The sequence below is a fragment of the Trachurus trachurus genome, assembly GCF_905171665.1.
Source record: "Trachurus trachurus genome assembly, chromosome: 7".
Taxonomy (NCBI): domain Eukaryota; kingdom Metazoa; phylum Chordata; class Actinopteri; order Carangiformes; family Carangidae; genus Trachurus; species Trachurus trachurus.
In genome coordinates this window covers 32,626,263-32,649,296 of record NC_139901.1, presented here as the reverse complement: position 1 = coordinate 32,649,296, position 23,034 = coordinate 32,626,263, and the positions used below count along the sequence as shown (strand labels likewise).

At 39.7% G+C, this 23,034-nt stretch overlaps 1 protein-coding gene across 1 annotated transcript in view; it reads right to left on the bottom strand.

Moving 5' to 3' along the window:
- vwa5b1 (von Willebrand factor A domain containing 5B1) overlaps window positions 1–23,034 on the bottom strand; it is a gene marked incomplete at both ends in the record, with an annotated part of 68,142 nt that overhangs the window by 7,753 nt on the left and 37,355 nt on the right. Inside the window, 10 exons of the mRNA XM_083975277.1 lie at window positions 422–491; window positions 1,333–1,404; window positions 3,431–3,565; window positions 6,053–6,190; window positions 7,878–8,183; window positions 13,921–14,254; window positions 17,690–17,892; window positions 18,672–18,849; window positions 20,281–20,466; window positions 22,228–22,342. Of these exons, the coding sequence (XP_083831403.1) occupies window positions 422–491; window positions 1,333–1,404; window positions 3,431–3,565; window positions 6,053–6,190; window positions 7,878–8,183; window positions 13,921–14,254; window positions 17,690–17,892; window positions 18,672–18,849; window positions 20,281–20,466; window positions 22,228–22,342 (1,737 nt within the window). The remainder of the gene's footprint in view (window positions 1–421; window positions 492–1,332; window positions 1,405–3,430; window positions 3,566–6,052; window positions 6,191–7,877; window positions 8,184–13,920; window positions 14,255–17,689; window positions 17,893–18,671; window positions 18,850–20,280; window positions 20,467–22,227; window positions 22,343–23,034) is intronic.

Here is a 23,034-nt window from a genome sequence, read left to right as displayed (position 1 = left end):
CTGCTCCACCGTTCTAAAAATAGCTTGCACCGACAATTAAAGGTAACGAACCTACTGCTATGACTATAGGGATTCTGGGCAATGGGCCAATTTGCCAAAATGTTGAACTATCCCTTTAAAACACGACGTTTCATTTCTTCGGTTCTTTTTCTTTCTCTTTTATCTTGTGTTTAAAGGGAGGAGAAATCCTTCATCGTTACACGACACATAGCTGGTGATGAAACAGTCTGATATTCCTCTGCTGCTTTAACCTGAAGGCATCGGTCGTTTCTCAAAAATCATCGGGTGAAGCTCAAAATGTTTTTTTAGTGCAGTGACCTTCGATCTATAATAACGTCATGGGTTTATTTTTATTTTTTTGTTGTTGTTGCCAGCGCTGCAGCACATTTATGCTCCCAGCCGGACGCTGAAGATCACCCACCTGGCAGAAAAAATGCTCTCCACCGATTTCTGCGACTGGTCAGAGGTCACAGACGGACTCCTCTGGGAGACTTGGAGACGGAGAAGAAGCAGAGTCAGACAAGGCAAAGAGAGAAAGAGAAAGAGAAAGAGAGAACAGCAGCGGTGGCATTTCCTGTCACTTTTCTATTTTGTCCTCAACATGAGTCTCACATAACAAATAATAAAACGACAGCCGAGGACACGACACGACATCCACCGGCTGAATTCCCTCAGAGTGTCTGTGCAAGTCTGCTCACTGCACTGCAAAAACTCAAACTCTTTCCAAGAATATTTGTCTTATTTCTTGTTTAAATGTCTCATTTCTAGTCAAAACTCATCTCTTCCCACTTAAAATAAGACTCATCACCTACAAATTAACTTGTTTTTCGATCATTTTCACTTGTTTCAAACTAATTTTCACTTGAAATAAGTAGAAAAATCTACCAGTGAAAGCAAGATGTTTTGTGTTTGTAATAAGGAAGAAAAACTTGCTCCACTATCAGATTTTTCTACTTATTTCAAGTGAAAATCTGCTTGAAAGAAGTAAAAAGTGTCTAAAAACAAGCTGCTTTTAATGTGATGAGTCTTATTTTAAGAGAGATTTGTTTTGACTAGAAATAAGACAAATATTCTTGGTAAGATATTTGAGTTTCTGCAAGTGTGGGTTTATGTTCGGTTTGGTTTTTGTTATGTTTCTTTTTTCTTTTTTTTGTCCAGACAGGATTTTGTCGATTCGAGCCACTAAATCCTGTCCAAACCTCGGTCATCACGTCAATAATCTCATGTTTCACATCTGCAGCGACACAACACAGTCGCCTAGAGGATGAAAGAAGAGACGGAGCAGCAGCAGACGGTTGTGTGATGTGTTGTGTCGTGTTGTGTTGAACTCACCCTCGGTGAAGCTGCACCGCTCCCAGCCGGCGGAGGAGGGAGTGCTGCACGGAGACACGCCGTCTTCTCCACCTGAGACGGTCACAACAGAGACGGGCATTTTTATTTTTTTTATTTTATTTTTTCACACTTTCATCTCTCTACACCGGCCAAACTACACACACACACACACACACACTACTAATGTTGACTCATCGGTGCTCCCTGGTCTGTTGCTATGCCACCGCTGAAGCCCAATTTAAAGGACAATTCCAGGCGAATTCAACTGGGGGCTGTATCTTCCTAACATTTTAGGTCTAAAAGAAGGAATCTGAATATGTTCAGTTTAATGTCTCCTGTTTTGCGGTAGTTGTGTCTGTCCCCGCGTTGGCCACGGCAGCGATGAATGGGAGCAGATGTAAGTTCCGCTGTTTAGGCTGTTTTACATCCCTCAAAGCCGCAATTTTTTTCCACAGACAGCGTCAGATGGAGACTCAAACATGCACCAAGAAGTTTGTTTACTTCAAGCAAGCCGACATGTTTGTAAAACTAGATCTAATTCAAAGTTTCCCGGAGTCTCGCGCGAGCCCGAAGTTGCTGCTCGGTGTGTTCAGGTGCAGTGGGAAGCTCCCGTTTGTGTCATAAACACAGGAATATCAACTCTTGACTTGCTTCAAGTGTACATTTTTTTCCGCAGACAGCGTCAGGTGGCGACTCAAGAAGTTTTTTTTACTTGAAGCAAGTCCAGAGTTGATATTCCTGTGTTTATGACACAAACGGGAGCTTCCCACTGCACCTGAACACACCGAGCGTCAACTTGGGTCTCGACTCCGCCAGACTTTGAATTAGATCTAGTTTTACAAACATGTCGGCTTGTTGAAGTAAATAAACTTCTGGCTGCATGTTTGAGTCTCCATCTGACGCTGTCTGTGGCTTTGAGGGATGGAAACAGCCTAAGCAGCAGAACTTCAATCCGCTCCCATTCATCGCTGCCGTGGCGACGCGGGGACAGACACAACTACCGCAAAACAGGAGCAACTAAACTCAAGACCTTCAGATTCCTTCTTTTAGACCTAAGATGTTAGGAAAATACAGCCTGAGTTGAATTCGCCTGGAATTGTCCTTTAAGAAGCTGGCGCCCTTTTGCTGAAGTTGTTAAAGTATTTTTTTATGTTTAATTAATGAGCGCTCAATGTTATCTCTCAGCTCCTGGTGATTCTTTACTTCTTTGTCCTTTTCCCTATTTCAAATAAAGACAGATTTGAATGAATATAAAAAAGCATAAACGTCGACCTTGGAAAAATTCTCATATCTCTGAAAACTCCCTGAGGATTTTTATTTTAATCCCTACTTCTCTGAACTAATGTCTTTCTTGCTCCTACTTTAAAGGGATAGTTCAACATTTTGGCAAATCGGCCCATTGCCATAATCCCTATAGTCATAGCAGTAGGTTCGTTACCTTTAATTGTCGGTGCAAGCTATTTTTAGAACGGCGGAGCAGAGCCGCGAGCTGCTCAGAGCTACGCTACGGAGGCTCATTATGGGATTTCTTGGTTTCCCTCATCAAACTCATCAAATACACAATCCAACAACTCCACAACGCTCTGGTGGACAAGTTGTGAGCTGCTCATTCACCACGCTATGAGATAATAACACAACGTTACCACACAGAGTTGTTGTAGAGGGAAATGCAGAGACTGCTTGATGAAAAACTGTCCCTGAAGGCAACGTGCATCAGCGGTTTTGCATGAATTTCCCTCTAAAACAACTCTGTGTGGTAACGTTGTGTTATTATCTCATAGCGTGGTGAATGTGCAGCTCACAACTTGTCCACCAGAGCGTTGTGGAGTTGTTGGATTGTGTATTTGATGAGTTTGATGAGGGAAACCAAGAAATCCCATAATGAGCCTCCATAGCGTAGCTCTGAGCAGCTCACGGCTCTGCTCCGCCGTTCTAAAAATAGCTTGCACCGACAATTAAAGGTAACGAACCTACTGTTATGACTATAGGGATTATGGCAATGGACCAATTTGCCAAAAATATTGAATTATCCCTTTAACTCTTATCTTGTAACTTTCTGCTGTATAACAATAATAACAATAATAAAAGTGCAGCCTACCGTTGGGCTGCAGGACGTCTTCAGCTTCCTCCGACATCCCACCGGACTGGGAGCGACCGAGGCCGATGGAGTAACCTCTGTTCTTCCTGCTCCCGGAGCGCGAGCCGGAGTGGGAGCCTCTCTTCAGACCTTCAGCTAAAAAATAAAAAAAAACACAAATTAAAAATTCAAAACTCTTTTATTTCCTTTAAATTGCAGCTTTATTGCTTCGGCGTTGCACATTTTGAAAGTTCAATCCAGCCTCGTCTGTGATGCAAACCTCACGGGGAAAAACCAAAACATTACTCAGCAGTGAGTTGCATCTTTAGACGGATTTTTTTGGTATTCAGTTTTTTTTTTTTTTATGATGACACTTCTTCTCTCTGCTCCAAATAATAAAATATCCGCCTGAGGCAAAAAAATCTTTAAATCTAATATTTCATCTCCACTCCTCTGCTCTGGAACATATATTTACCACGGCAAATATTGGATCTGAACACGCACGGAGCAAACACAAGGACGTCATGAGAATATATTTTCAGATATGATACGAGCCACCGGCAGGTAACAGCTAAATAAATAAATGATAGAAACAATAGAGGGGAGAAAAAAAAAGGTACATTTTGGCAGCTTAATAAAAATAAATCTGCAGCGGTTACCTGGCAACCTCATTGATAAAACCTCAAACTGCTGCAACAACTAATGATCCGTTTCATCATAGCTGTTTAAAGGTGAATCAATAGTGCATCGTTTGACTTGAACAAAAAATATTCTGATTGAATTTTTAAAGACGACATAAAAGCAGCAAATATTCACCTGAGCTGAATATTTACCACTTGTTTGATTGTGCAATTGTGATAATTAATAATTCCTTATAAAACTGTTCTAAAAATCAACAAATCAATACTCTGGCTGTTACACTCTTCATGATGAACTTCAGTAACGATGCTGCTGAGCTGCTACTGCGCACACAGAGAAAGATAAACGATCTAAACAGTGAATAACAAACCTCCAGAGTTTTCTGCTCTTAAAACGAGGCTTTTAGTGTGAAAACCCGTCAGGAGGAAGTGTTGAGCAGAGCAGAGGAGGGAGGACGGAGGTTAATTAGAGTCGCAGCAGTGTTTGTGTCTGAAGGCGGAAAAACTCAGCAGAGAGTTGAGTTTATCACGACTCTGCTGCTCCGATGAATTAGTGCTGTGAAAATATTAATGCTACTACATATTATTATCAACAGAACTGTTTCAGCTGTAAAATGCGAGCCAAGGTGGATTTTTACAGCTGATTCCTCCTTTTTTCTAGTTTTTAACTTAAAGGATAATTGCCGTTTTTTTACAATCTGGACCTTATTTCTAGCATAAAATACAATCATTTCCTCCCCCAGATAACTTTGGTGTCATTCCAAGTGGTTGTGATGAAATGAGCTCCAGCCAAGAGCCGTGTATATCCGTATAATGGAGTCTACAGGGCAGCAGAATGCAGCCTCTAAATAACACATTATCTGCAGAGAAACTCCTTCATTTCACCAATATTTAGTTCTGATAGGCTAGTGCTATTCCCCTCTGAGTCCGGGGTTAGCTGTTATCAACATCCGGGGTCTGTAGGTTTGTTTCTGCGTGTTTCTGACTTGTCAGAACAAAATGAGCAGCTGGATGAAGTTCAGCTTCCACAGGCTTCCTCTCCTCAACCTGGACTCACTAAAGCTCCGGCTAGTTGAGATAAAAATGGACCCGAATGCCGAAGCAGAATGATTATTATCAGAATGAGCCGCGCGGCGCTCAGAGATGACATCATCCAGGTCAGAGGTCAGCAGGTCAACCTACAGACCCCGGATGTTGATAACAGCTAACCCCGGACTCAGAGGGGAATAGCACTAGCCTATCACAACTAAATATTGGTGAAATGAAGGAGTTTCTCTGCAGATAATGTGTTATTTAGAGGCTGCATTCTGCTGCCCTGTAGACTCCATTATACGGATATACGCGCCTCTCGGCTGGAGCTCATTTCATCACAACCACTTGTAATGACACCAAAGTTATCTGGGTGAGGAAATGATCAGATTTTATGCTAGAAATAAGGTCCAGATTGTAAAAAACGGCAATTCCCCTTTAAGCTAACTACCTGCTACAGCTTCCTATTTAACCTATTGACTTATTGTTTGTGTGTATATGTATATGTAAATATGTATGTATTTTAGATATTAGTTGATAATCATAATAATTATAATAATAATTGGAGATAATCCGTAATAATGTATGTACTAGTGAATGGCTCAAATACGTACACACTTCTTCCTAATTAATTTTCCAATCATGATGTTAAGTGTTAGATCATTTGTCTTTATTTGTTTAATTGTTGCCTTTTTACATGTACGAAATAAAAAGCAATCAAATCAAATCAAATCAAAACAACAATACAAAGACAAATATAACAAATAATCATATTTTCCACCCTGTAAAACTATTCTTTATTCTAAGAAAGTAACTTTAAAGACTCAGCAACACAATGTTACTTAACTTTTTAGCAACTTTTCGGTACAAGAAGTTTTTCAGAAGATGTTTGATGATGATGTACAGACGTGGAGTAAACTGTGTGTGCATGTATATATATATATATTATATACTATATATAGAACGTATGACTCACCAGGGTTTATGTATTCGATGCACGTCGGCAGATATTCATTAGTGTCCAGGTCGATGGGAACGAACGCTGTGTATTTGCTCAGTATGTTGCAGGCTTTGCTGGTGTGGATAGCGTAGAGCTGGTACTTCCTGCCAGAGCCTGTGGTGGTGGAAGATCAGTCACAAATATAAAATGGTTAAATAACACTTCACAGGATTGTATAACACCTTTTAACATCATACTGTCTTACAATATATTATATAAACATTAATAGTTTGTATACCATTCAAATGTATGTTATAGGAACCATTCAGTATTGTAAGACATTTTATTCTGCTCCTTCACAGCACTAAGCAACGTCTGCTGTTTCGTCTTTAATTGGATTTCTACAGAATATATATATGTATGTATGTGTGTGTGTGTGTGTGTGCTCGTTAAGTATCCGTCCAGTTACTACGAAGCTCGAGCGCAGCAGCTGTTGAGTTTAGCATAAACAGCTCGTCTGGCTCTGATGAATGGAAAAGCAAAAATCACCACCTCGCTAATTAGAAGTGTAAAAAATCATGTTTACAACGCTCGTGCTGCACACGAAGCTGCTCAGAAACTGCTGCAGGGTGTAATGTGCTGCAGACGGAGCACAACACATCACAGAAACAGCAATCATGTAGCTTAAGGTACCTGATTGTTTTTTGTCCACATGTAAGTAAAGACTCATTTCTGCATTATGCATGAGAATGGTCGACACTAGATGTAGATTTTCAAAGGAAAAACCTGTTAATGTTTCTTATTTTCACTGTGTTCCCTCTGTAAATTCAGATATATGATACTGAAAGGAGACAACCTGATATTACAAAACACCAACTCACCGTGCGTCACTGTCAGAGTAATCTGATGTAGCATTTCAGAATAAAAGACTTGAATGGTAATCCATGTAAATTCAGATTAATATTATTAAAAGGAAATTATCTGTTATGTTATGACTCTGAGAAACTGGTTGTCTAGTAGTTGATCATGATCCAGAGATATAGGTTACTACCTATGATGACATCTGACCTTCCCTGAGTGACACCCTACTATCAATCTGAGGACAATCTGTTCAGTAATAGCAGGTCATTTGAATTTAATATCAATCTGAATCTACAGGGAACACAGTTTAAATATAAAGCTTTATTTATGTATATTTAAGTTTTATATAGCTCTATTGTTATTTATTATTCTCTGTTTTTATCAGTGTCATAGCCACGGAAACAAAATTTCATTCATACATTCACTGCAGTTTACAATAAGGGTCTCTTAATTAACATTAGTTAGCACATTATTAAGCATTAAGGTCTTTTGTTTATTTTGTTTCTGGTTTCTGTAGCACTTTGAGATTACTTTATGAAAAGTGCTTTACAAATAAAATGTATTATTATTATTATTAATATATTAACTAATGTATAATTAATGCTGAGTAATGCATACATAATAATAACTAATTACATCATGCTTAATAATTTATTAACTAACTTTGAGTAGTAAACATTAATTAACTGCTTATTAATAGGCCACATTAATTAATGTGTTTCCTAATGCTAAGTAATGCATAATAATGATTGTTCATACATTTTTAAACAGTTAATTAATGCTTAATAATGTTAACTGGCGTTAATTAGGGACCCTTATTGTAAAGTGTTATGACAAATAAAAGTATCTAATCTTATTCTGAAATGCTTCCCAATTGCTTTGAAAAAAATACTCAGAAAAACAGAAAAAAACAGAAAAAAATGAAAATGTAATATGTTTCCATATGAATATAACAAACCAACATAAGAGCCAAACACCTTTTTCCGTCATCAACACTCACCGTGCTCGATCTCACACTCTTTGTCCGCCATGTGCTCGAAGTCGTGGATGATGGAGTGTCCGGCCATGTGGTGGAAGGTCTCGTTCCACAGCTCCTCGTGAACCTTCTCCTCGCGCTCCCGTCCGTTCAGGAACGGCTCGATGTCGAACGCCACCTCCCACTTCATGGGTTTCCCACACAGCAGGCCGGACACCACGGCCTTGCAGTCGCCTCGGAGTGGGATGGAGCCAGAGGCTGATCCCAGGTCTGCCGGCGCTCGGTTCTCCTGAGGAGTCTCTGCTTGACACAACTGGTGTCCATAACCATCTGGAAAAACATCAAGAGAGATGGGATATAACTCCTGAATTTGCATTTATCAGATCTTCCCTGAGCCCTCACTCACCAGCAACTGACTTGGTGTTAAAGGGTTAAAGGGATACGCCAACATTTTTTTTTTTCGTGTCTTGCCTCACTCCAGAGTCCATGACCAGCAGATACACACCATCCTTTCCACTGTGCGTGCAGTAACAAGGGAGATAGAGCCGTATCGCCCGTAATTAGCTTAGCTCAAACACTGGAAGTGTATGGGTAGTGTTAGCCTGCCTCCACCTAAAGTCATCAGAGAAACTCTTCAGCAACTCTAAACGGAAACCGGCGGGCCGATCTTCGTCTCAGAGCTAAAACTCTCCGGTAAGGCATCTTGAGCGGTCAAATGCCGCTAACGGGACGAGATCGGTCAAAACGGAGGGTTCAAGCAAAGACGGTTTATTTTGGTTCAAGCTAGCTACATCGAGGGTAGGTTAGGATGGTGTCTATCTGCTGGTCTGCCCGAGTCCATGACCAGCAGATAGACACCATCCTTTCGACTGTGCGTGCAGTAACAAGGGAGATAGAGCCGTATCACCCGTAATTAGCTTAGCTCAAACACTGGAAGTGTATGGGTAGTGTTAGCCTGCCTCCACCTAAAGTCGCTAATTAGCTTAGCTCAAACACTGGAAGTGTATGGGTAGTGTTAGCCTGCCTCCACCTAAAGTCGCTAATTAGCTTAGCTCAAACACTGGAAGTGTATGGATAGTGTTAGCCTGCCTCCACCTAAAGTCGCTAATTAGCTTAGCTCAAACACTGGAAGTGTATGGATAGTGTTAGCCTGCCTCCACCTAAAGTCGCTAATTAGCTTAGCTCAAACACTGGAAGTGTATGGGTAGTGTTAACCTGCCTCCTACCCGAGCTGAAATCAGCAGTCAGAAGCTGATTTCATTTTAGCTCTAAACTCTGTAAATATATCACTTTATCCACATTTCAAACATGTTTAGGTGAGAAAGTAGCCGTTTAGATCAGCAGTGTGTCGTTAATTTGTCTAAATACCAGCTGTTTACAATTTTGTTCGGACGAATTCAGCGCTACTCAAGCTAGCCGTTGTGACCAACGCACTTCCAGTTGCCAACACAAAATAAAACACCCGTTGCCCTTTACATACAGAAAACCATGATGATAGAATTTGTGCTTTTACTTTGAAATAGGAAGCTAACCTACCCTCGATGTAGCTAGCTTGAACCAAAATAAACCGTCTTTGCTTGAACCCTCCGTTTTGACCGATCTCGTCCCGTTAGCGGCATTTGACCGCTCAAGATGCCTTACCGGAGAGTTTTGTCAGCTCTGAGACGAAGATCGGCCCGCCGGTTTCCGTTTAGAGTTGCTGAAGAGTTTCTCTGATGACTTTAGGTGGAGGCAGGCTAACACTACCCATACACTTCCAGTGTTTGAGCTAAGCTAATTACGGCGATACGGCTCTATCTCCCTTGTTACTGCACGCACAGTCGAAAGGATGGTGTCTATCTGCTGGTCATGGACTCGGGAGTGAGGCAAGAAACGAAGAAAAAAAATGTTGGCGTTTCCCTTTAAATTAGTACATCACTCTTGTTTCCACAGCTCTCCTGTTGAACTACACCTCAAATAACCATCATTCATCTCCAGAGTCACTTTTTTGTTTTGTCTCCAAATATAGAAAAGACATTTCCTGTCCTTCCTCAGGTCCACAGTGCTGCTGCTGCTTCAACACAGTGACTGATCATTGCATTTCCCTCCAAAGTTGATTCTGATTAAAATCTGGGAGTAGGATTTTGTGTGTAGCCTACATACTTGTCCTTTAAAGGCCTCATGAGATAAAAAAAAAATTTTTTTCCAGCTGTACCTCCATTTTAAACGGCTACAAAGAACTTTTAACTGAATATGCAAAAGTCTCTGTGTGACCTACAACACCAAATGAGGCCATCGGTGGGATAACTGATCTCTTAATTCTAGCAAAACACTACCACTTCCAAATCAACACAAAATGAAAGTTTTTTGTATATGTTTTAAAGGTACATTGTGTGTGCATTCACGTGAAATTGGGCAGACGGCAGACGGACGACAGCCGCTGCACATTAACGGCATAAACAAGCCTCTATGTAAACAAGTGGTCCGTCAGCACGAGGCAGAACAATACACGTGACAATGTGTTGTCATGGCGATGTGGTATTGTTTTACCGTCTTTCTCTGGACTTCTGTGACTAAAATGACATCTGGTTTGTTAGCGACGGCCGTCTGCCCGACTGCAGGTGAATGCAGCATCAGTGTAATGCTCCATTCCTCCTCACTGCGTCAATCTATCTATCTATCTATCTATCTATCTATCTATCTATCTATCTATCTATCTATCTATCTAACGGGTAAATGTGCTGCCATCCTGTTGCAGCACCGACCTCGGCTCGTCACGCTGTGTCACAGTTCATGTATTTAATCTGTCGCTCACATCCCAGTGGGTTGGTCGGTTTCACAGCAGCAGCTTCTTCTATTAAAGACAAAGTTTGAGCGGTTTAGATGATGTTTACCTTCCTAACGACTCGAAGGCTCCACCGAGCCTCACAAGACGGATCACTGGCTATTTCCTCAAATTAAATATTTACTCAAAGGGAAAAGCAAAAAAAGTTCATGACGATCTGGACTCTATGTCTGAAAAACTGTGAGAACCTAAAACTCCCTTTACTATCATTGTAGTAATTACTGATGAGCTGCGTCTGTTGTTTTGTTTTACATTTCTACTTGTAGATTTTCTGAAATGCAAATTCAGATTAAAAAAAGAAAAAGAAGCCTTTTAATTATTCCAAAAGTTGCTAACAAAACATAATGTGAGGCCTCATTTCATTACTACGGCCCACGCTGCCTATGGAGCTATGGAGCCTGAAGACTTGAGGAGAGCAGAGAATCTGGACATTTTTAAAAGCAAACTGAAGACCTAACCTTTTTAGCCTTGCTTTTAACTGATTCTTATTATTTTTATCATTATAAAACATTCAATTTAATTAATTTATTTATTATTATCTTTTTTATTCTATTTTAATTCATTCATTTTTATTCAATTTTATCCTACTACACCTGTCTATTTTACTTCATTTTATCTAGTGTTTTCCCCATTGCAAATGATTGAGTGTTAGATAGGGTGAATTCCAATCCCCCCCTTAGCCCTAGCCCTTGGCCCTAACCCTTCATTTTGCGCGTTCACGTGAAGTGGTAGGGGTGTCCCTATTCTGGTTCAGACGAGGGTTAGGGGGAAGTGGTAGGGCTATCTCGCCCTTCAAACTCAGATTTTTCAGGGGCACACTACAAACCGAGGGCTATGGCAAGTTTCCCAGAATGCATCTCACGGCAACCGGCAGCTGTTTTATTTCTCACTGTAGCGCTGTTATTATGTCATTTTGTTAAGTTTTAATATTTTTTCATGCGAGAAAGTAGCTGTTTAGATCCCCAATGTGCGGTCAGTTTATCCACATGAGGCTGTTTAGACGTTTGCTCCGATGTTTTTGGGAGAAGTGAAGCTCCACCTGTGGAGCAGATCAACGGCTCGTCACGGAGACACCACCCCGTCCGGAGAGCTGCTCAGCCGGCCAACCTAGTAGTAGTATGTTTATTTCGGTCTCATAAAAACAAATACAGTAGACAAATATAAAAGGTATAAATACAAAACAAAATAAATCAGAACAAAAACACAACAAGCAAATCAATTTACTTTGACCGAAAAGGTGTAGGCTGAAGCATCAGCTTATTTTGCCTACCCTTCTTAAATTAACATTTTTCGTTCACTCAATTTAAAACATTTTTTTTACAGAGCAACAACAAAAAAAAAAAAATAATAATAATAATAATAATAATAATAATAATAAAAAAAACGCATATTCTACATACAGCAGTTTATAAGCACACTGGTATTTATAAATCAGTTTTATATTTATTAATAATATTATTTTTAAATAACTTTTTGAATCTATTAAGTGTGTTACACAGTTTGATTTCTAATTCTAGATTATTCCATTGATTGACTCCTGTAATTGATATACATCTTTGTTTCACATTTGTTCGTACTTTTGCTTTTGTATACACATGAGTCCCTCTTAGTTCATATCTACTGGTTCGGGTCTGAAACATCCTCTGGACACCATCTGGTAGCATATTATTATTTACTTTATACATAATTTGAGCAGTTTTATAGTCCACAAGATCATTAAATTTCAAGATCTGTAGGTTTATGAAAAATGTGTTTGTTGAGTCTCGATAATCAGCCCTGTTGATTATCCTTATTGCTCTCTTTTGTAATATGAAAATTGGTTTTGTAATTGTTTTATACGCATGCCCCCAGACCTCTATGCAATAAGTAATGTATGGCTCAACAAATGTTCGATACAATAAATGTAATGAGCATTTGTTGAGGATGTATTTTGTTTTATTTAATATTGCAATAGATTTTGATATTTTGTTCTTTATATGATTTATATGTGGTTTCCAACTTAGTTTGTCATCCAAAATAACTCCTAAAAATGTATTTATATTAACTCTTTCTATTTCAATATTATGTATCATAATTTGTATTTGATCTAAATTTTTTCGGTATCCAAATACTATATATTTAGTTTTATTTAAATTTAGTGAGAGCTTATTAATGTCAAACCATCTTTTTATCGTTCCTAGTTCTCTAGGAACCCTGTGTCCAGAAGGTGCCTCAGATCTTTACCAGAGCAAAGTAAATTGGTGTCATCAGCGAACAAAACAAAATGTAATAACTTGGACACATTACAAATATCATTAATGTACATAATAAATAATTTTGGACCCAGCACAGAACCTTGTGGGACTCCACATGTGATCCTCAACAAGTCAGATTTTTCATTATTTAATTGCACATATTGTTTTCTATTGTCTAAATAATTTTTTAACCATGTATATGCTATGCCCCTGATCCCATATCTTTCCAGCTTCCTCATTAACAAATTATGATCAATGGTGTCAAATGCTTTTCGTAAGTCCATGAACACACCTACTGTGTATTCCTTTTTATCTATTGCTGATGATATTTTTTCTGTAAGTTCCATTACAGCCATTGAGGTGGATCGATTGGATCTGAACCCATATTGATGTTCACTTAGTAAGTCGTCATCCCGGGAGAAAAGACGATCGCTAATTAACTTACCCGCAGGTTTTTAAAGGTTTACCGCCGGGTAGTTACATTCTTTTTAGGAGATAAATGCTGCTCTCATTGATGAATTGTAACAATTGTGGCAGTCGCATTCATTTGTTTGAATTAAAAGTGAAGCTTCATGTGTTTTGCACAGAAGAGCAGCTGCCTCGGGGCTCTGTAGCCTACGTACAGAAATCACCACATTTACATCAATAAATAAATGTTTTACAATTAACCGATCAGTCTTCATTAAATTTTATTTAATTTTATTAAGTTAACGTGGTTTTGAATAGAGGATTTGTGGCAAAAGCTCATCACGTCAGCTTATGTGAAAGCCAGCAGAGACGACTGATGAAGTGGTGTCCCAATTCGTAGGGGTTGACTTTCAACCTCTACCCCTTGTAGCTCCGTTTCAAGGGCAAGGGTTAAGGGCTAGGGGTAGGGCTAGGGATGAAAAATAGAATTGGAATTGGGCAATAGCGTTTCCTCGATGTCTCTAAAATATGCAAATTGAGATTGAAAAAAGAAAAAGAAGGTAGTAACAGTGATAAAAAATGGTCATGTTTGTTTTCCTACCTGTGTCTCCGGTGCTGCCGACAGATGGGCTGTCGGTGGAGGATCTAGATCCGTCTTCCCCTGCAGCGCTGCGAGCTGCTGGCAGAACGCCAACTCCTCCAACTCCTCCAACTCCTCCACCTCCTCCACCTCCTCCACCGCCGCCGCTGCTTCCACTGCTTCCACTGCTGCTGCTGCTGCTGCTGCTGCTGCTGTTGCCGGCGGCGACCGGCGGGTTGTCCTGAGGCTCCGAGTCGACTTCCTGCTGCGGCCGCGTCTCCTGCTGAGGGAGCGGCCGGTGGCAGCTGGCCGGACGTCCTCTGGTGGACGCGGAGCACAGACTCGCCAACTGTGGCTGAAAACAGCAAGAGAGTTTATTATTTGGATTTGGAAAACACAAGATTTATATACAAAAGAAGTGATATATAGGCAGAGATGGACAGAGTACTAACTTGACCCCAGTACTTGAGTTAGAGTACAAATACTACTGGTCAAAATTTACTCTGTTACAAGTAAAAGTAGCTCAGTCGACATGTTACTCCAGTATGAGTAAAAAAGTACTTGCTTTTAAAGGTACCTAAGTATCCAAAAGTGCATGCTTTTAAATTTACTTTAAGTAAGAGTCAGAGTAAATTTCTTATTGTTCACATCAATGAATGACTCTAGTTGTTTCTAAATGAATGTAAGGAGCTTTTAACTCTTGTTAGTGAGAATGAACTCTTTGAAAGCAGCTGCACTGATGTGCTGCTTTTAGGGGTTAGGGTTTCCTTCTTTGACAAACACAGCTTGTGTCCAATAGGATTTTAGAAAAAAAAAAAAAAAGAGCAGACCTGAAAGTAACCAGTACTTTTCAGCCCTCCTAGAAATTAACTCGAGTAAAAGTAAAAATATTTGTCTTGGAATGTATTCCAATATTCGTAATGCATAAGTAAGAGTAATAAGTACCAAATAAATCTAATACTCAAGTAAAGTACAAATCCTCTGGATATGTACTTAAGTACAGTACTCAAGTAAATTTACTCCGTTACTGTCCACCACTGCATATACTAGGTAATGTTGGGCTAGTTACATCCAAAATATAATACATTAGGCCTATATATGATCAGTTACTGTCATTTGAAAGTAATTAGTGACTAGGTCTAACAGAAGGAATCTGAAGATGTTCAGTTTAATGTCTCCTGTTTTGCGGTAGTTGTGTCTGTCCCCGCATCGCCACGGCAGCCATGAATGGGAGCGGATTGAAGTTCTGCTGCTTAGGCTGTTTCCATCCCTCAAAGCCACAGACAGCGTCAGATGGAGACTCAAACATGCACCTAACTACCGCAAAACAGGAGCAATTAAACTGAAAATCTTCAGATTCTGTTAGGAAAATACAGCCCCGAGTTGAATTTGCCTGGAATTGTCCTTTAAAGCTACATTTTGCAGGTGATAAGTAACTGCACGTGCAAATCGCAGGACTGACAGTTACAGCGTTTCCTTTTCAAACGTATCCAATTCAATTCAGTTTGCACGTTTTTATACAAACAAACCTTTAGCAGATCAGGCCCCTAAACGAGTAAAAATGGTTCGTAACGCACATTACTTAGATTATAACGGACAAAATATTACCTACATTTTATGAGTAATGCGTCATATTACTGCGTCACAGCAAATAGTAATACATTACTGTAATTGCGTTACTTTTGTAAAGCGTTAATGTACATTCACACCAGTTTCCAAAGAGGCTCCCATTGACTTTGGATGCTTTTGGAGTGAACGCACAGTTAATCCCAGCACTGCATTTAGGATAATTAACTGAGAAGATACTGAAAGAGAATAATGTTTAGGTGAACTCAAGACAACAAAAATCCCTAAACTCTTATTTTCTGATGAAACTCATGCATCTAAATCTACATTACAAATAAAGCTGCAGCATTTTCATTATCAACTAATAATCTGTCAATTACTAATCCATGAAATGCCAGAAAATAATGAAAAATAAATGTCTGTCATGGCTTCATTAGATAAAACGTCAGATATTCAGTTAACTGTCACATAAGATAAAGCTGGAACTGAGGAATAAATGGCATTTTCTGTTATATTATCTAACACGCAATTAATAATATTCATTTTCTAATTAATTTCAGCTTTCAATCCAAAAAAGGAGGTTGACTTGTGCGGTGTAAAATAAATCGGTTTAGTGAAAGGTGACGCCCTCTTCTTCTAACTTCTTCCTCCCAGTCGTGAGAAAGTAAAAAACAAATAAATTCAAAGTTACTATTTGTTCATTATAATTAGATTTAGATTGATGGCGTCTGACATGGGGGCAGCGAAGCTTCGGCTGCATTTACAGAGAAGAGGAGATTATAATTTCTTCCCAGCCAGATGAGTTGTGTTTGGTTTCATACTACGAAGCACAGCGACTTAATTACCATTCACAACCGTTGCTCTTCATTACTGAGCTCTGTCTGTTCTCCGTTATCAACCAGGCCACACGGGGTTAAGTGTTAATTTGTCGGCGCAGTCTGAATACAAAATAATACGGGTTATTATTATTATTCCCCAGATAGAAAATAAAGCTTTTGGGTAACACTTTACTTGAATAGGTATTCATAAGATTGACATAAAACAGCTGTCATAAACATCAATGAATACTTATGACAGCTGTCGTTAAGTGTCATTCGGTAAGTTATGTCACTTTTAATGCAAAGTTGACATTATTTGAGATGTTTTTGTTATGAGAACTTGACATAATTTTTTAAAGTTTGGTAATTAGGTCTGCTATGACAGTTTAAATTGTCTTTATGTCAAGTTGTCAGAACAAAAACATCTCAAACAATGTCAACTTTGCATTAAAAGTGACATAACTTACCGAATGACACTTAAAGGGATAGTAGCATTTTTTTTTTAAAGTGGGGTTGTATGATCTACAAATAGCCCCTAAGTACTTTAATTGCAGTAGAAGACTCTCTGCACTCCTCCCGTTAGCAACGCCAGCCCATAATAGCCCTGCCCAGAGATTTACAACATACAGTGTTGTGAACAGACCCAAAGAAACGGCCTATTTTCACGGCCTAAAAGAGGTTTTACCTGAAAAAAAAAACACAATTCCATTGTTCACTATAATATAATTTTTTTCAGCCCCTCAAAGTGCAGGAAAAACACAGTTTTTATTTGGACCTAACCAACTGCTGATCGGCGGCGCTAACCCTGGGCGGAGGGATACGTGAGTTGGTTAGGTCCAAATAAAAACTGTGTTTTTCCTGCACTTTGAAGGGCTGGAAAAAATTATATTATAGTGAACAATGGAACTGTGTTTTTTTTCACATAAAACCTCTTTTAGGCCGTGAAAATAGGCCGTTTCTTTGGGTCCATTCACAACACTGTATGTTGTAAATCTCTGGGCAGGGCTATTATGGGCTGGCGTTGCTAACGGGAGGAGTGCAGAGAGTCTTCTACTGCAATTAAAGTACTTAGGGGCTATTTGGAGATCATACAACCACACTTTAAAAAAAAAATGCGACTATCCCTTTAACGACAGCTGTCATAAGTATTCATTGATGTTTATGACAGCTGTTGTGTCATGGTTACGACAGTGTTATGTCAATCTTATGAATACCTATTCAAGTAAAGTGTTACCAGCTTTTGTAACCACGAGGTTGCAGCATGATGTGTGTGTGTGATTGTTAATTTCAGTGTGGATGCTCTGGTTTGAGCTGCAGTTAAATCACAGCCTGGACCAGAAAAATAACCGTCGACCTATTTCTCTGAAACTGGAGCAGAGAGAGGAGCTCATCGTCGTCGTTCCCACCTGGAAGTCGTTCCTCCACTGCGCTGCCTCGTGCTCCGGGCTGGTCTGGCCCACCAGCTCCTGGACCTTGGTCCTCCTCAGCGGGTTCTTGGCCACCGCCACCGAGCCGGGGTCGCTGGGCGTGAACACCTTCCTCCCCGCGCTGCCGTCCAGGATCTGGTTGGTGCTGTACGCCCGTCGCCTCGGTGACGTGCTGTCAAACCCTGACGGTTTTATCGTAAAGACACAAAATCCATGAAAAGTGAAACCATCCAAGAAGTCGACACAGAACTGGGAAGGGACATTTGAGGTTAAATGATGATTATGAGGCTAAACCCTTTAAAGGTTACTTGTTTAAATACTTTGATATTCAAAAATTCAACCCTGGATGATTATTGGAGGATATTAGAAGAGTTTTTTTATATGTAGTTATTCATTTTCATTCTTTCGGGAAAAAAAAAACTGCAAAAACAATATGTAAATCAATCTCAATGAATTAACCATGCATGTTTATTTTCACCCTTCAAAGGTAATAATTTGTCAAACACAGATACGATAGATAGATAGATAGATAGATAGATAGATAGATAGATAGATAGATAGATAGATAGATAGATAGATACCACTTATATTTACAGCCTTTTTAAACAACAGTTTTCATCTGTATGAACTCACAATTGATGAATTGATGAAAATTGTCATTTCTTACTTAAAGGGGAATTATGCAAGATTTTTTATCTTAATTACCGTAAACAGCTTCAGAGTAATTTTGATGGTTAAATGACTGTGAGTGCTGTGTGAGTGTTGTAAATATGAACTGTGAAACTGTGGAGGAGTAGCGCTTCGTAGAGGAACAACAAGACCAAAACAGCGAAAAAGCGACCGGACTTGCAGAGCTCCCCTTTAATTTACAGTTCAGCTCGTTACTGACAGCGCTCACTGTAAAAACTCTAACACCTCCATTCACTTCAGCACCACACTGGCTTGTAAATCTACTACTGACCCATGTTGTCCTGCTCGGTGGTGACGGGGCTGCTGCCGTCCGTCAGCGAGTCCTGGTACGAGTCGTACGGAGGTCCAGAGTCCACGCTGGTCTTCACTGGGTCCTCCTCCTGAGAGTGGTAAAACACCGAGCTGGCCGACTCGATGGAGCGCATCATGCTGTATCTCCTCCGCTTATCCTGTTGAGAAACAAAAAAAACAAAAATTTAAGAGCCATTAATAAAAATAAAAAAGAACTTATGGACCAACGTGTCGTTATTGTACAGTAAATATGGAGTATTAGAGCTTTTCTGGTGCAAAACAAAACAAAAAAAGACAACTTCTAGGCTTAATTTCTCCTAAATGATACAGTAAATATGTTTGATACTGAGTGAGGGAGAAGTCAGGGTGGTGCTGAGGTCAACTGCACCCACCATTATCTGAACTTATGGACCAAAGTGCCATTATTGTACAGTAAATATGGAGTATTAGAGCTTTTCCGGTGCAAAACGAACAAAAAAAGGACACATCTGAGGCTTAATTTCAGTCAGGATGCCCCTGAAGTCAACTGTACCAATCACTGTCTGAACTTATGGGCCAAAGTGATGTTACTGTACAGTAAAAATTGAGTATTAGACCGTGTTCGGTGTAAATAATTATCCTGTTGAGAAACAAAAAACAAAAAAAAATGAAGAGCCATTAATAAAAAAAAGAACTTATGGGCCAAAGTGATGTTATTGTACAGTAAAAATGGAGTATTAGAGCTTTTCCAGTGCAAAACAAACAAAAAAAGGACAAATTTGAGGCTTAATTTCTCCTAAATGATACAGTAAAATTGTTTGATACTGAGTGGGGAAGTAGACAGGATGGTCCTGAAGTCAACTGCACCAATCACTGTCTGAATTTATGGGCCAAAGTGATGTTACTGCACAGTAAAAATTGAGTATTAGATACGTGTTCGATGTAAATAATTATCCTGTTGAGAAACAAAAAAAAAAATGAAGAGCCATTAAAGCAGAAGTAAGCGATCCGGTCGTTTTGGCTAATGCTGCGTTCCAGGCAGGCTTTTGAAACCGTAAATTACAGCTTCAAGTCACAACTTACTACTTTGTAGCGTTCCAGGCAACCCACTCGTGTTTTTCCGACCTGTTTTACCGGTGAAAGTCACTATAACGGCCACTCGTAACTTCTGACCCGTGAACTCGTACCAGATCGAACTGGTACCACTTCACAGGTCGGAAAAACACGAGTTACGGGTTTCCTTGAACGCACCATAACAGTCCTCGTCCCTACGTCACCACATTCACGGCGTCCCTTGGCTGCACACACAGCCCTGCATGCCGTTCTCTCTCCTCATTGGATAAAAACTGTAGGATACGATAAATGTTTTCTCTTCGGCTCAGAGCAGAGCAGAGTGACTGAGAGACCCGTGTTTCACTATTACTATTTAAGACTTATATTAACACAAATATATCACTTACTTCTGCTTTAATGAAAAAAAAGCTCAGCCCCTTTAAAAACCCTCTGAAGATTTACTTCACGATTCAGAGGCGAAAGGTGACTGAGTTACAGTTACAGTGGAGCCACAGAGCTTCACATAAAAGAGGTTTTTTTTTCTTTTTTCCACTTACAGATTTGGGGTTGTCATGGTAACGCGTGGTGTCGCAGACGACGCTGTAGCCGATGAGACTGTCGCCGGGGAACAGGACGGTGTTGCCGACCGGGGACAGCAGCACCTCCTTGGTCTCGGGGAAGAGCCACTCGATGGAGATGTCGCTGAGCACCGGGGACATGGTCTTCTTCAGGGACTTGATCATCTGAGGAGACGACAAGCAGACGTTCATCTTCACTGCAGAAACTCAAAATCTTTCCAAGAATATTTGTCCTTTTCCTTTTCCTTGTCAAAATGTCTTATTTCTAGTCAAAACTAACCTCTTTCCACTTAAAATGAGACTCATCACCTAAAAATGTACTTGTTTTTAGATCATTTTCACTTGTTTCAAACAAATTTTCACTTGAAATAAGTAGAAACATTTGCCAGTGAAAGCAGGTTTTTTGTGCTTGTAATAAGGAAGAAAAACTTTTCTAGTTATTTTAAGTGAAAATTTGCTTGAAAGAAGTAAAAACCGTCTAGAAACAAGCTGCTTTTTGTGTGATGTTTCTTATTTTAAGTAGAATGAGATTTGTTTTGACTAGAAATGACATTTTGACTAGAAATAAGACAAATATTCTTGATAAGATATTTGAGTTTTTGCAGTGTTGGTGTATGTTTGCCATCGTTACTGTTGTAGTGTATGTATTGTGTATGTACGTATGTATTGCATGTACAAAGCAGTTGTTATGGCGCCACTTGCCCAAGACAAATTTTCCTTGCGGGACAAATAAAGTTCATTTGATTTGATTTGATTTGATTTGAAAGTTCTCCCAACATAACTGGACATTCTGGCGGCCCCCTCTTGGTGGCGTAAAATGGTTTAGTCCGCCCAAAGAGCCCAGATTGAATGAGGCTAGCTTTCATTATGTCGCCCAAAAAACACAAACCGGGGTATCAGAAAAAGAAAGAGCGGAAAGAAAAAGAAAGAAAGCAGAATTAGGGGAAGCAACTGTTAAAGGGATAGTTCAAAATTTGGGCAAAATTGGCCCAATGCCATAATCCCTATAGTTTTAGGAGTAGATTTGTTGCCTTTAACTGTCGGTGCAAGCTATTTTTAGATCGGCGGAGATACTGTATGATATGAGATAATAACGGAATGTTACGAGTTGTTTTCGAGGTAAATGCAAAGCCAGTATAGTGCCGAAAAGAGATTGCTTGCCGAAAAACTGCCCCCGACGGAAACGCGCTTTGGCGGCTTTGTATAAATTTACCTCAAAAACAACCCTGTGCTTCGTGCGCTGCCATGCACTGCAAAAACTCAAAATCTTAGCAAGAATATTTGTCTTATTTCTAGTCAAAATGTCATTTCTAGTCAAAAGTAATCTCATTATACTTAAAATAAGACACATCACATAAAAAGCAGCTTATTTTTAGACACTTTTTACTTCTTTCAAGCAGATTTTCACTTGAAATAAGTAGAAAAATCTGATAGTGGAGCAAATTTTTCTTTCTTATTACAAGCACAAAAAACCTACTTTCACTGGCAGATTTTTCTACTTATTTCAAGTGAAAATTTGTTTGAAACAAGTGAAAATGATCTAAAAACAAGTTAATTTTTAGGTGATGAGTCTTATTTTAAGTGGAAAGAGATTAGTTTTGACTAGAAATGAGACATTTTGACAAGAAATGGGACAAATATTCTTGTTTTTGCAGTGTGGATAGGGGCCCACTGACATTACGAGTGCACAGGGCCCAGAATTTGTCTGCTACGCCCCTGACCACCACACACACTGAATGAATGGCGTCCGTCTGGGAGATATGATGTCCTAATTGGTATCAGCAGTGGCAGATAGACACTCAGCAAAAAAAAGAAAAGAAACCGCTGCATAATGGCCCTTCAGCGGCCTCTTTAGAAAAGCTGCCGGTCATTAGGGCGGTGACACACGAGGCTGGAAGCCACTGAGTGAAGTGAGTGAGTGAGTACCTTGGGCTGCAGCCTCTCGCCCTCGGCCAGGAACTCTGCAGATCCTTTAGAGACGGCGGCCAGGCCCTGCACCAGCCGCCTGCAGGCCTTCTGCCCGATGCCGAAGGTGAAGCATCTGCACACACACACAGACTTTAGAAAGACTTGCACACTGCAGCTCCGTGGCAGAGCGTGATGATGATGATGATGACAGGTGTGTGTGCACAAAGACGCTGTGGAGATAATCGTGTTGTTGTAGTCGAGAAAGACCACATAACCCCAGACCGAGGCCGAGGCCGAACCAATGAGATTACTGTATTCAGTCCCAGTCCTCATAATAATCTTCTAAGTCTTGATATTTATGAAAAGGAATAAAAATCATTATGAAAAGGAATAAAAATCATTATGAAAAGGAATAAAAATCCAAATGTAAAAAATGTAAAAAGAAAAGAAAAGATTATGATAAAGATTTTTATTCTGTGGGTAATGGGGGCGGGACTAGATAAGCTTTAGCTTCTCCCGCTTTCCCTTTCGGCCATGTGTATTGTATTATTTGAACTAAGATGAAGTGTGATGATGATGATTTAAATTGACATGCCCGAAATAAACAAATTGATTGATTGATTGAAAAAGAAAAGATGATTTGATCTAAAATGTAAACCATATTTAATGTGAACAAAGTTTGGATTGAACAGAAGAACACAGCACAGAAGCTGCTGAAGTCTCCAAGTTGTTCAGATGGTTTAACACAAGCAGAGACTTTAGTAAACATAACTTTAAAGCAGAAGTAAGCGATCCGGTGGTTTTGTCTAACTTCCTGTCAGCAGA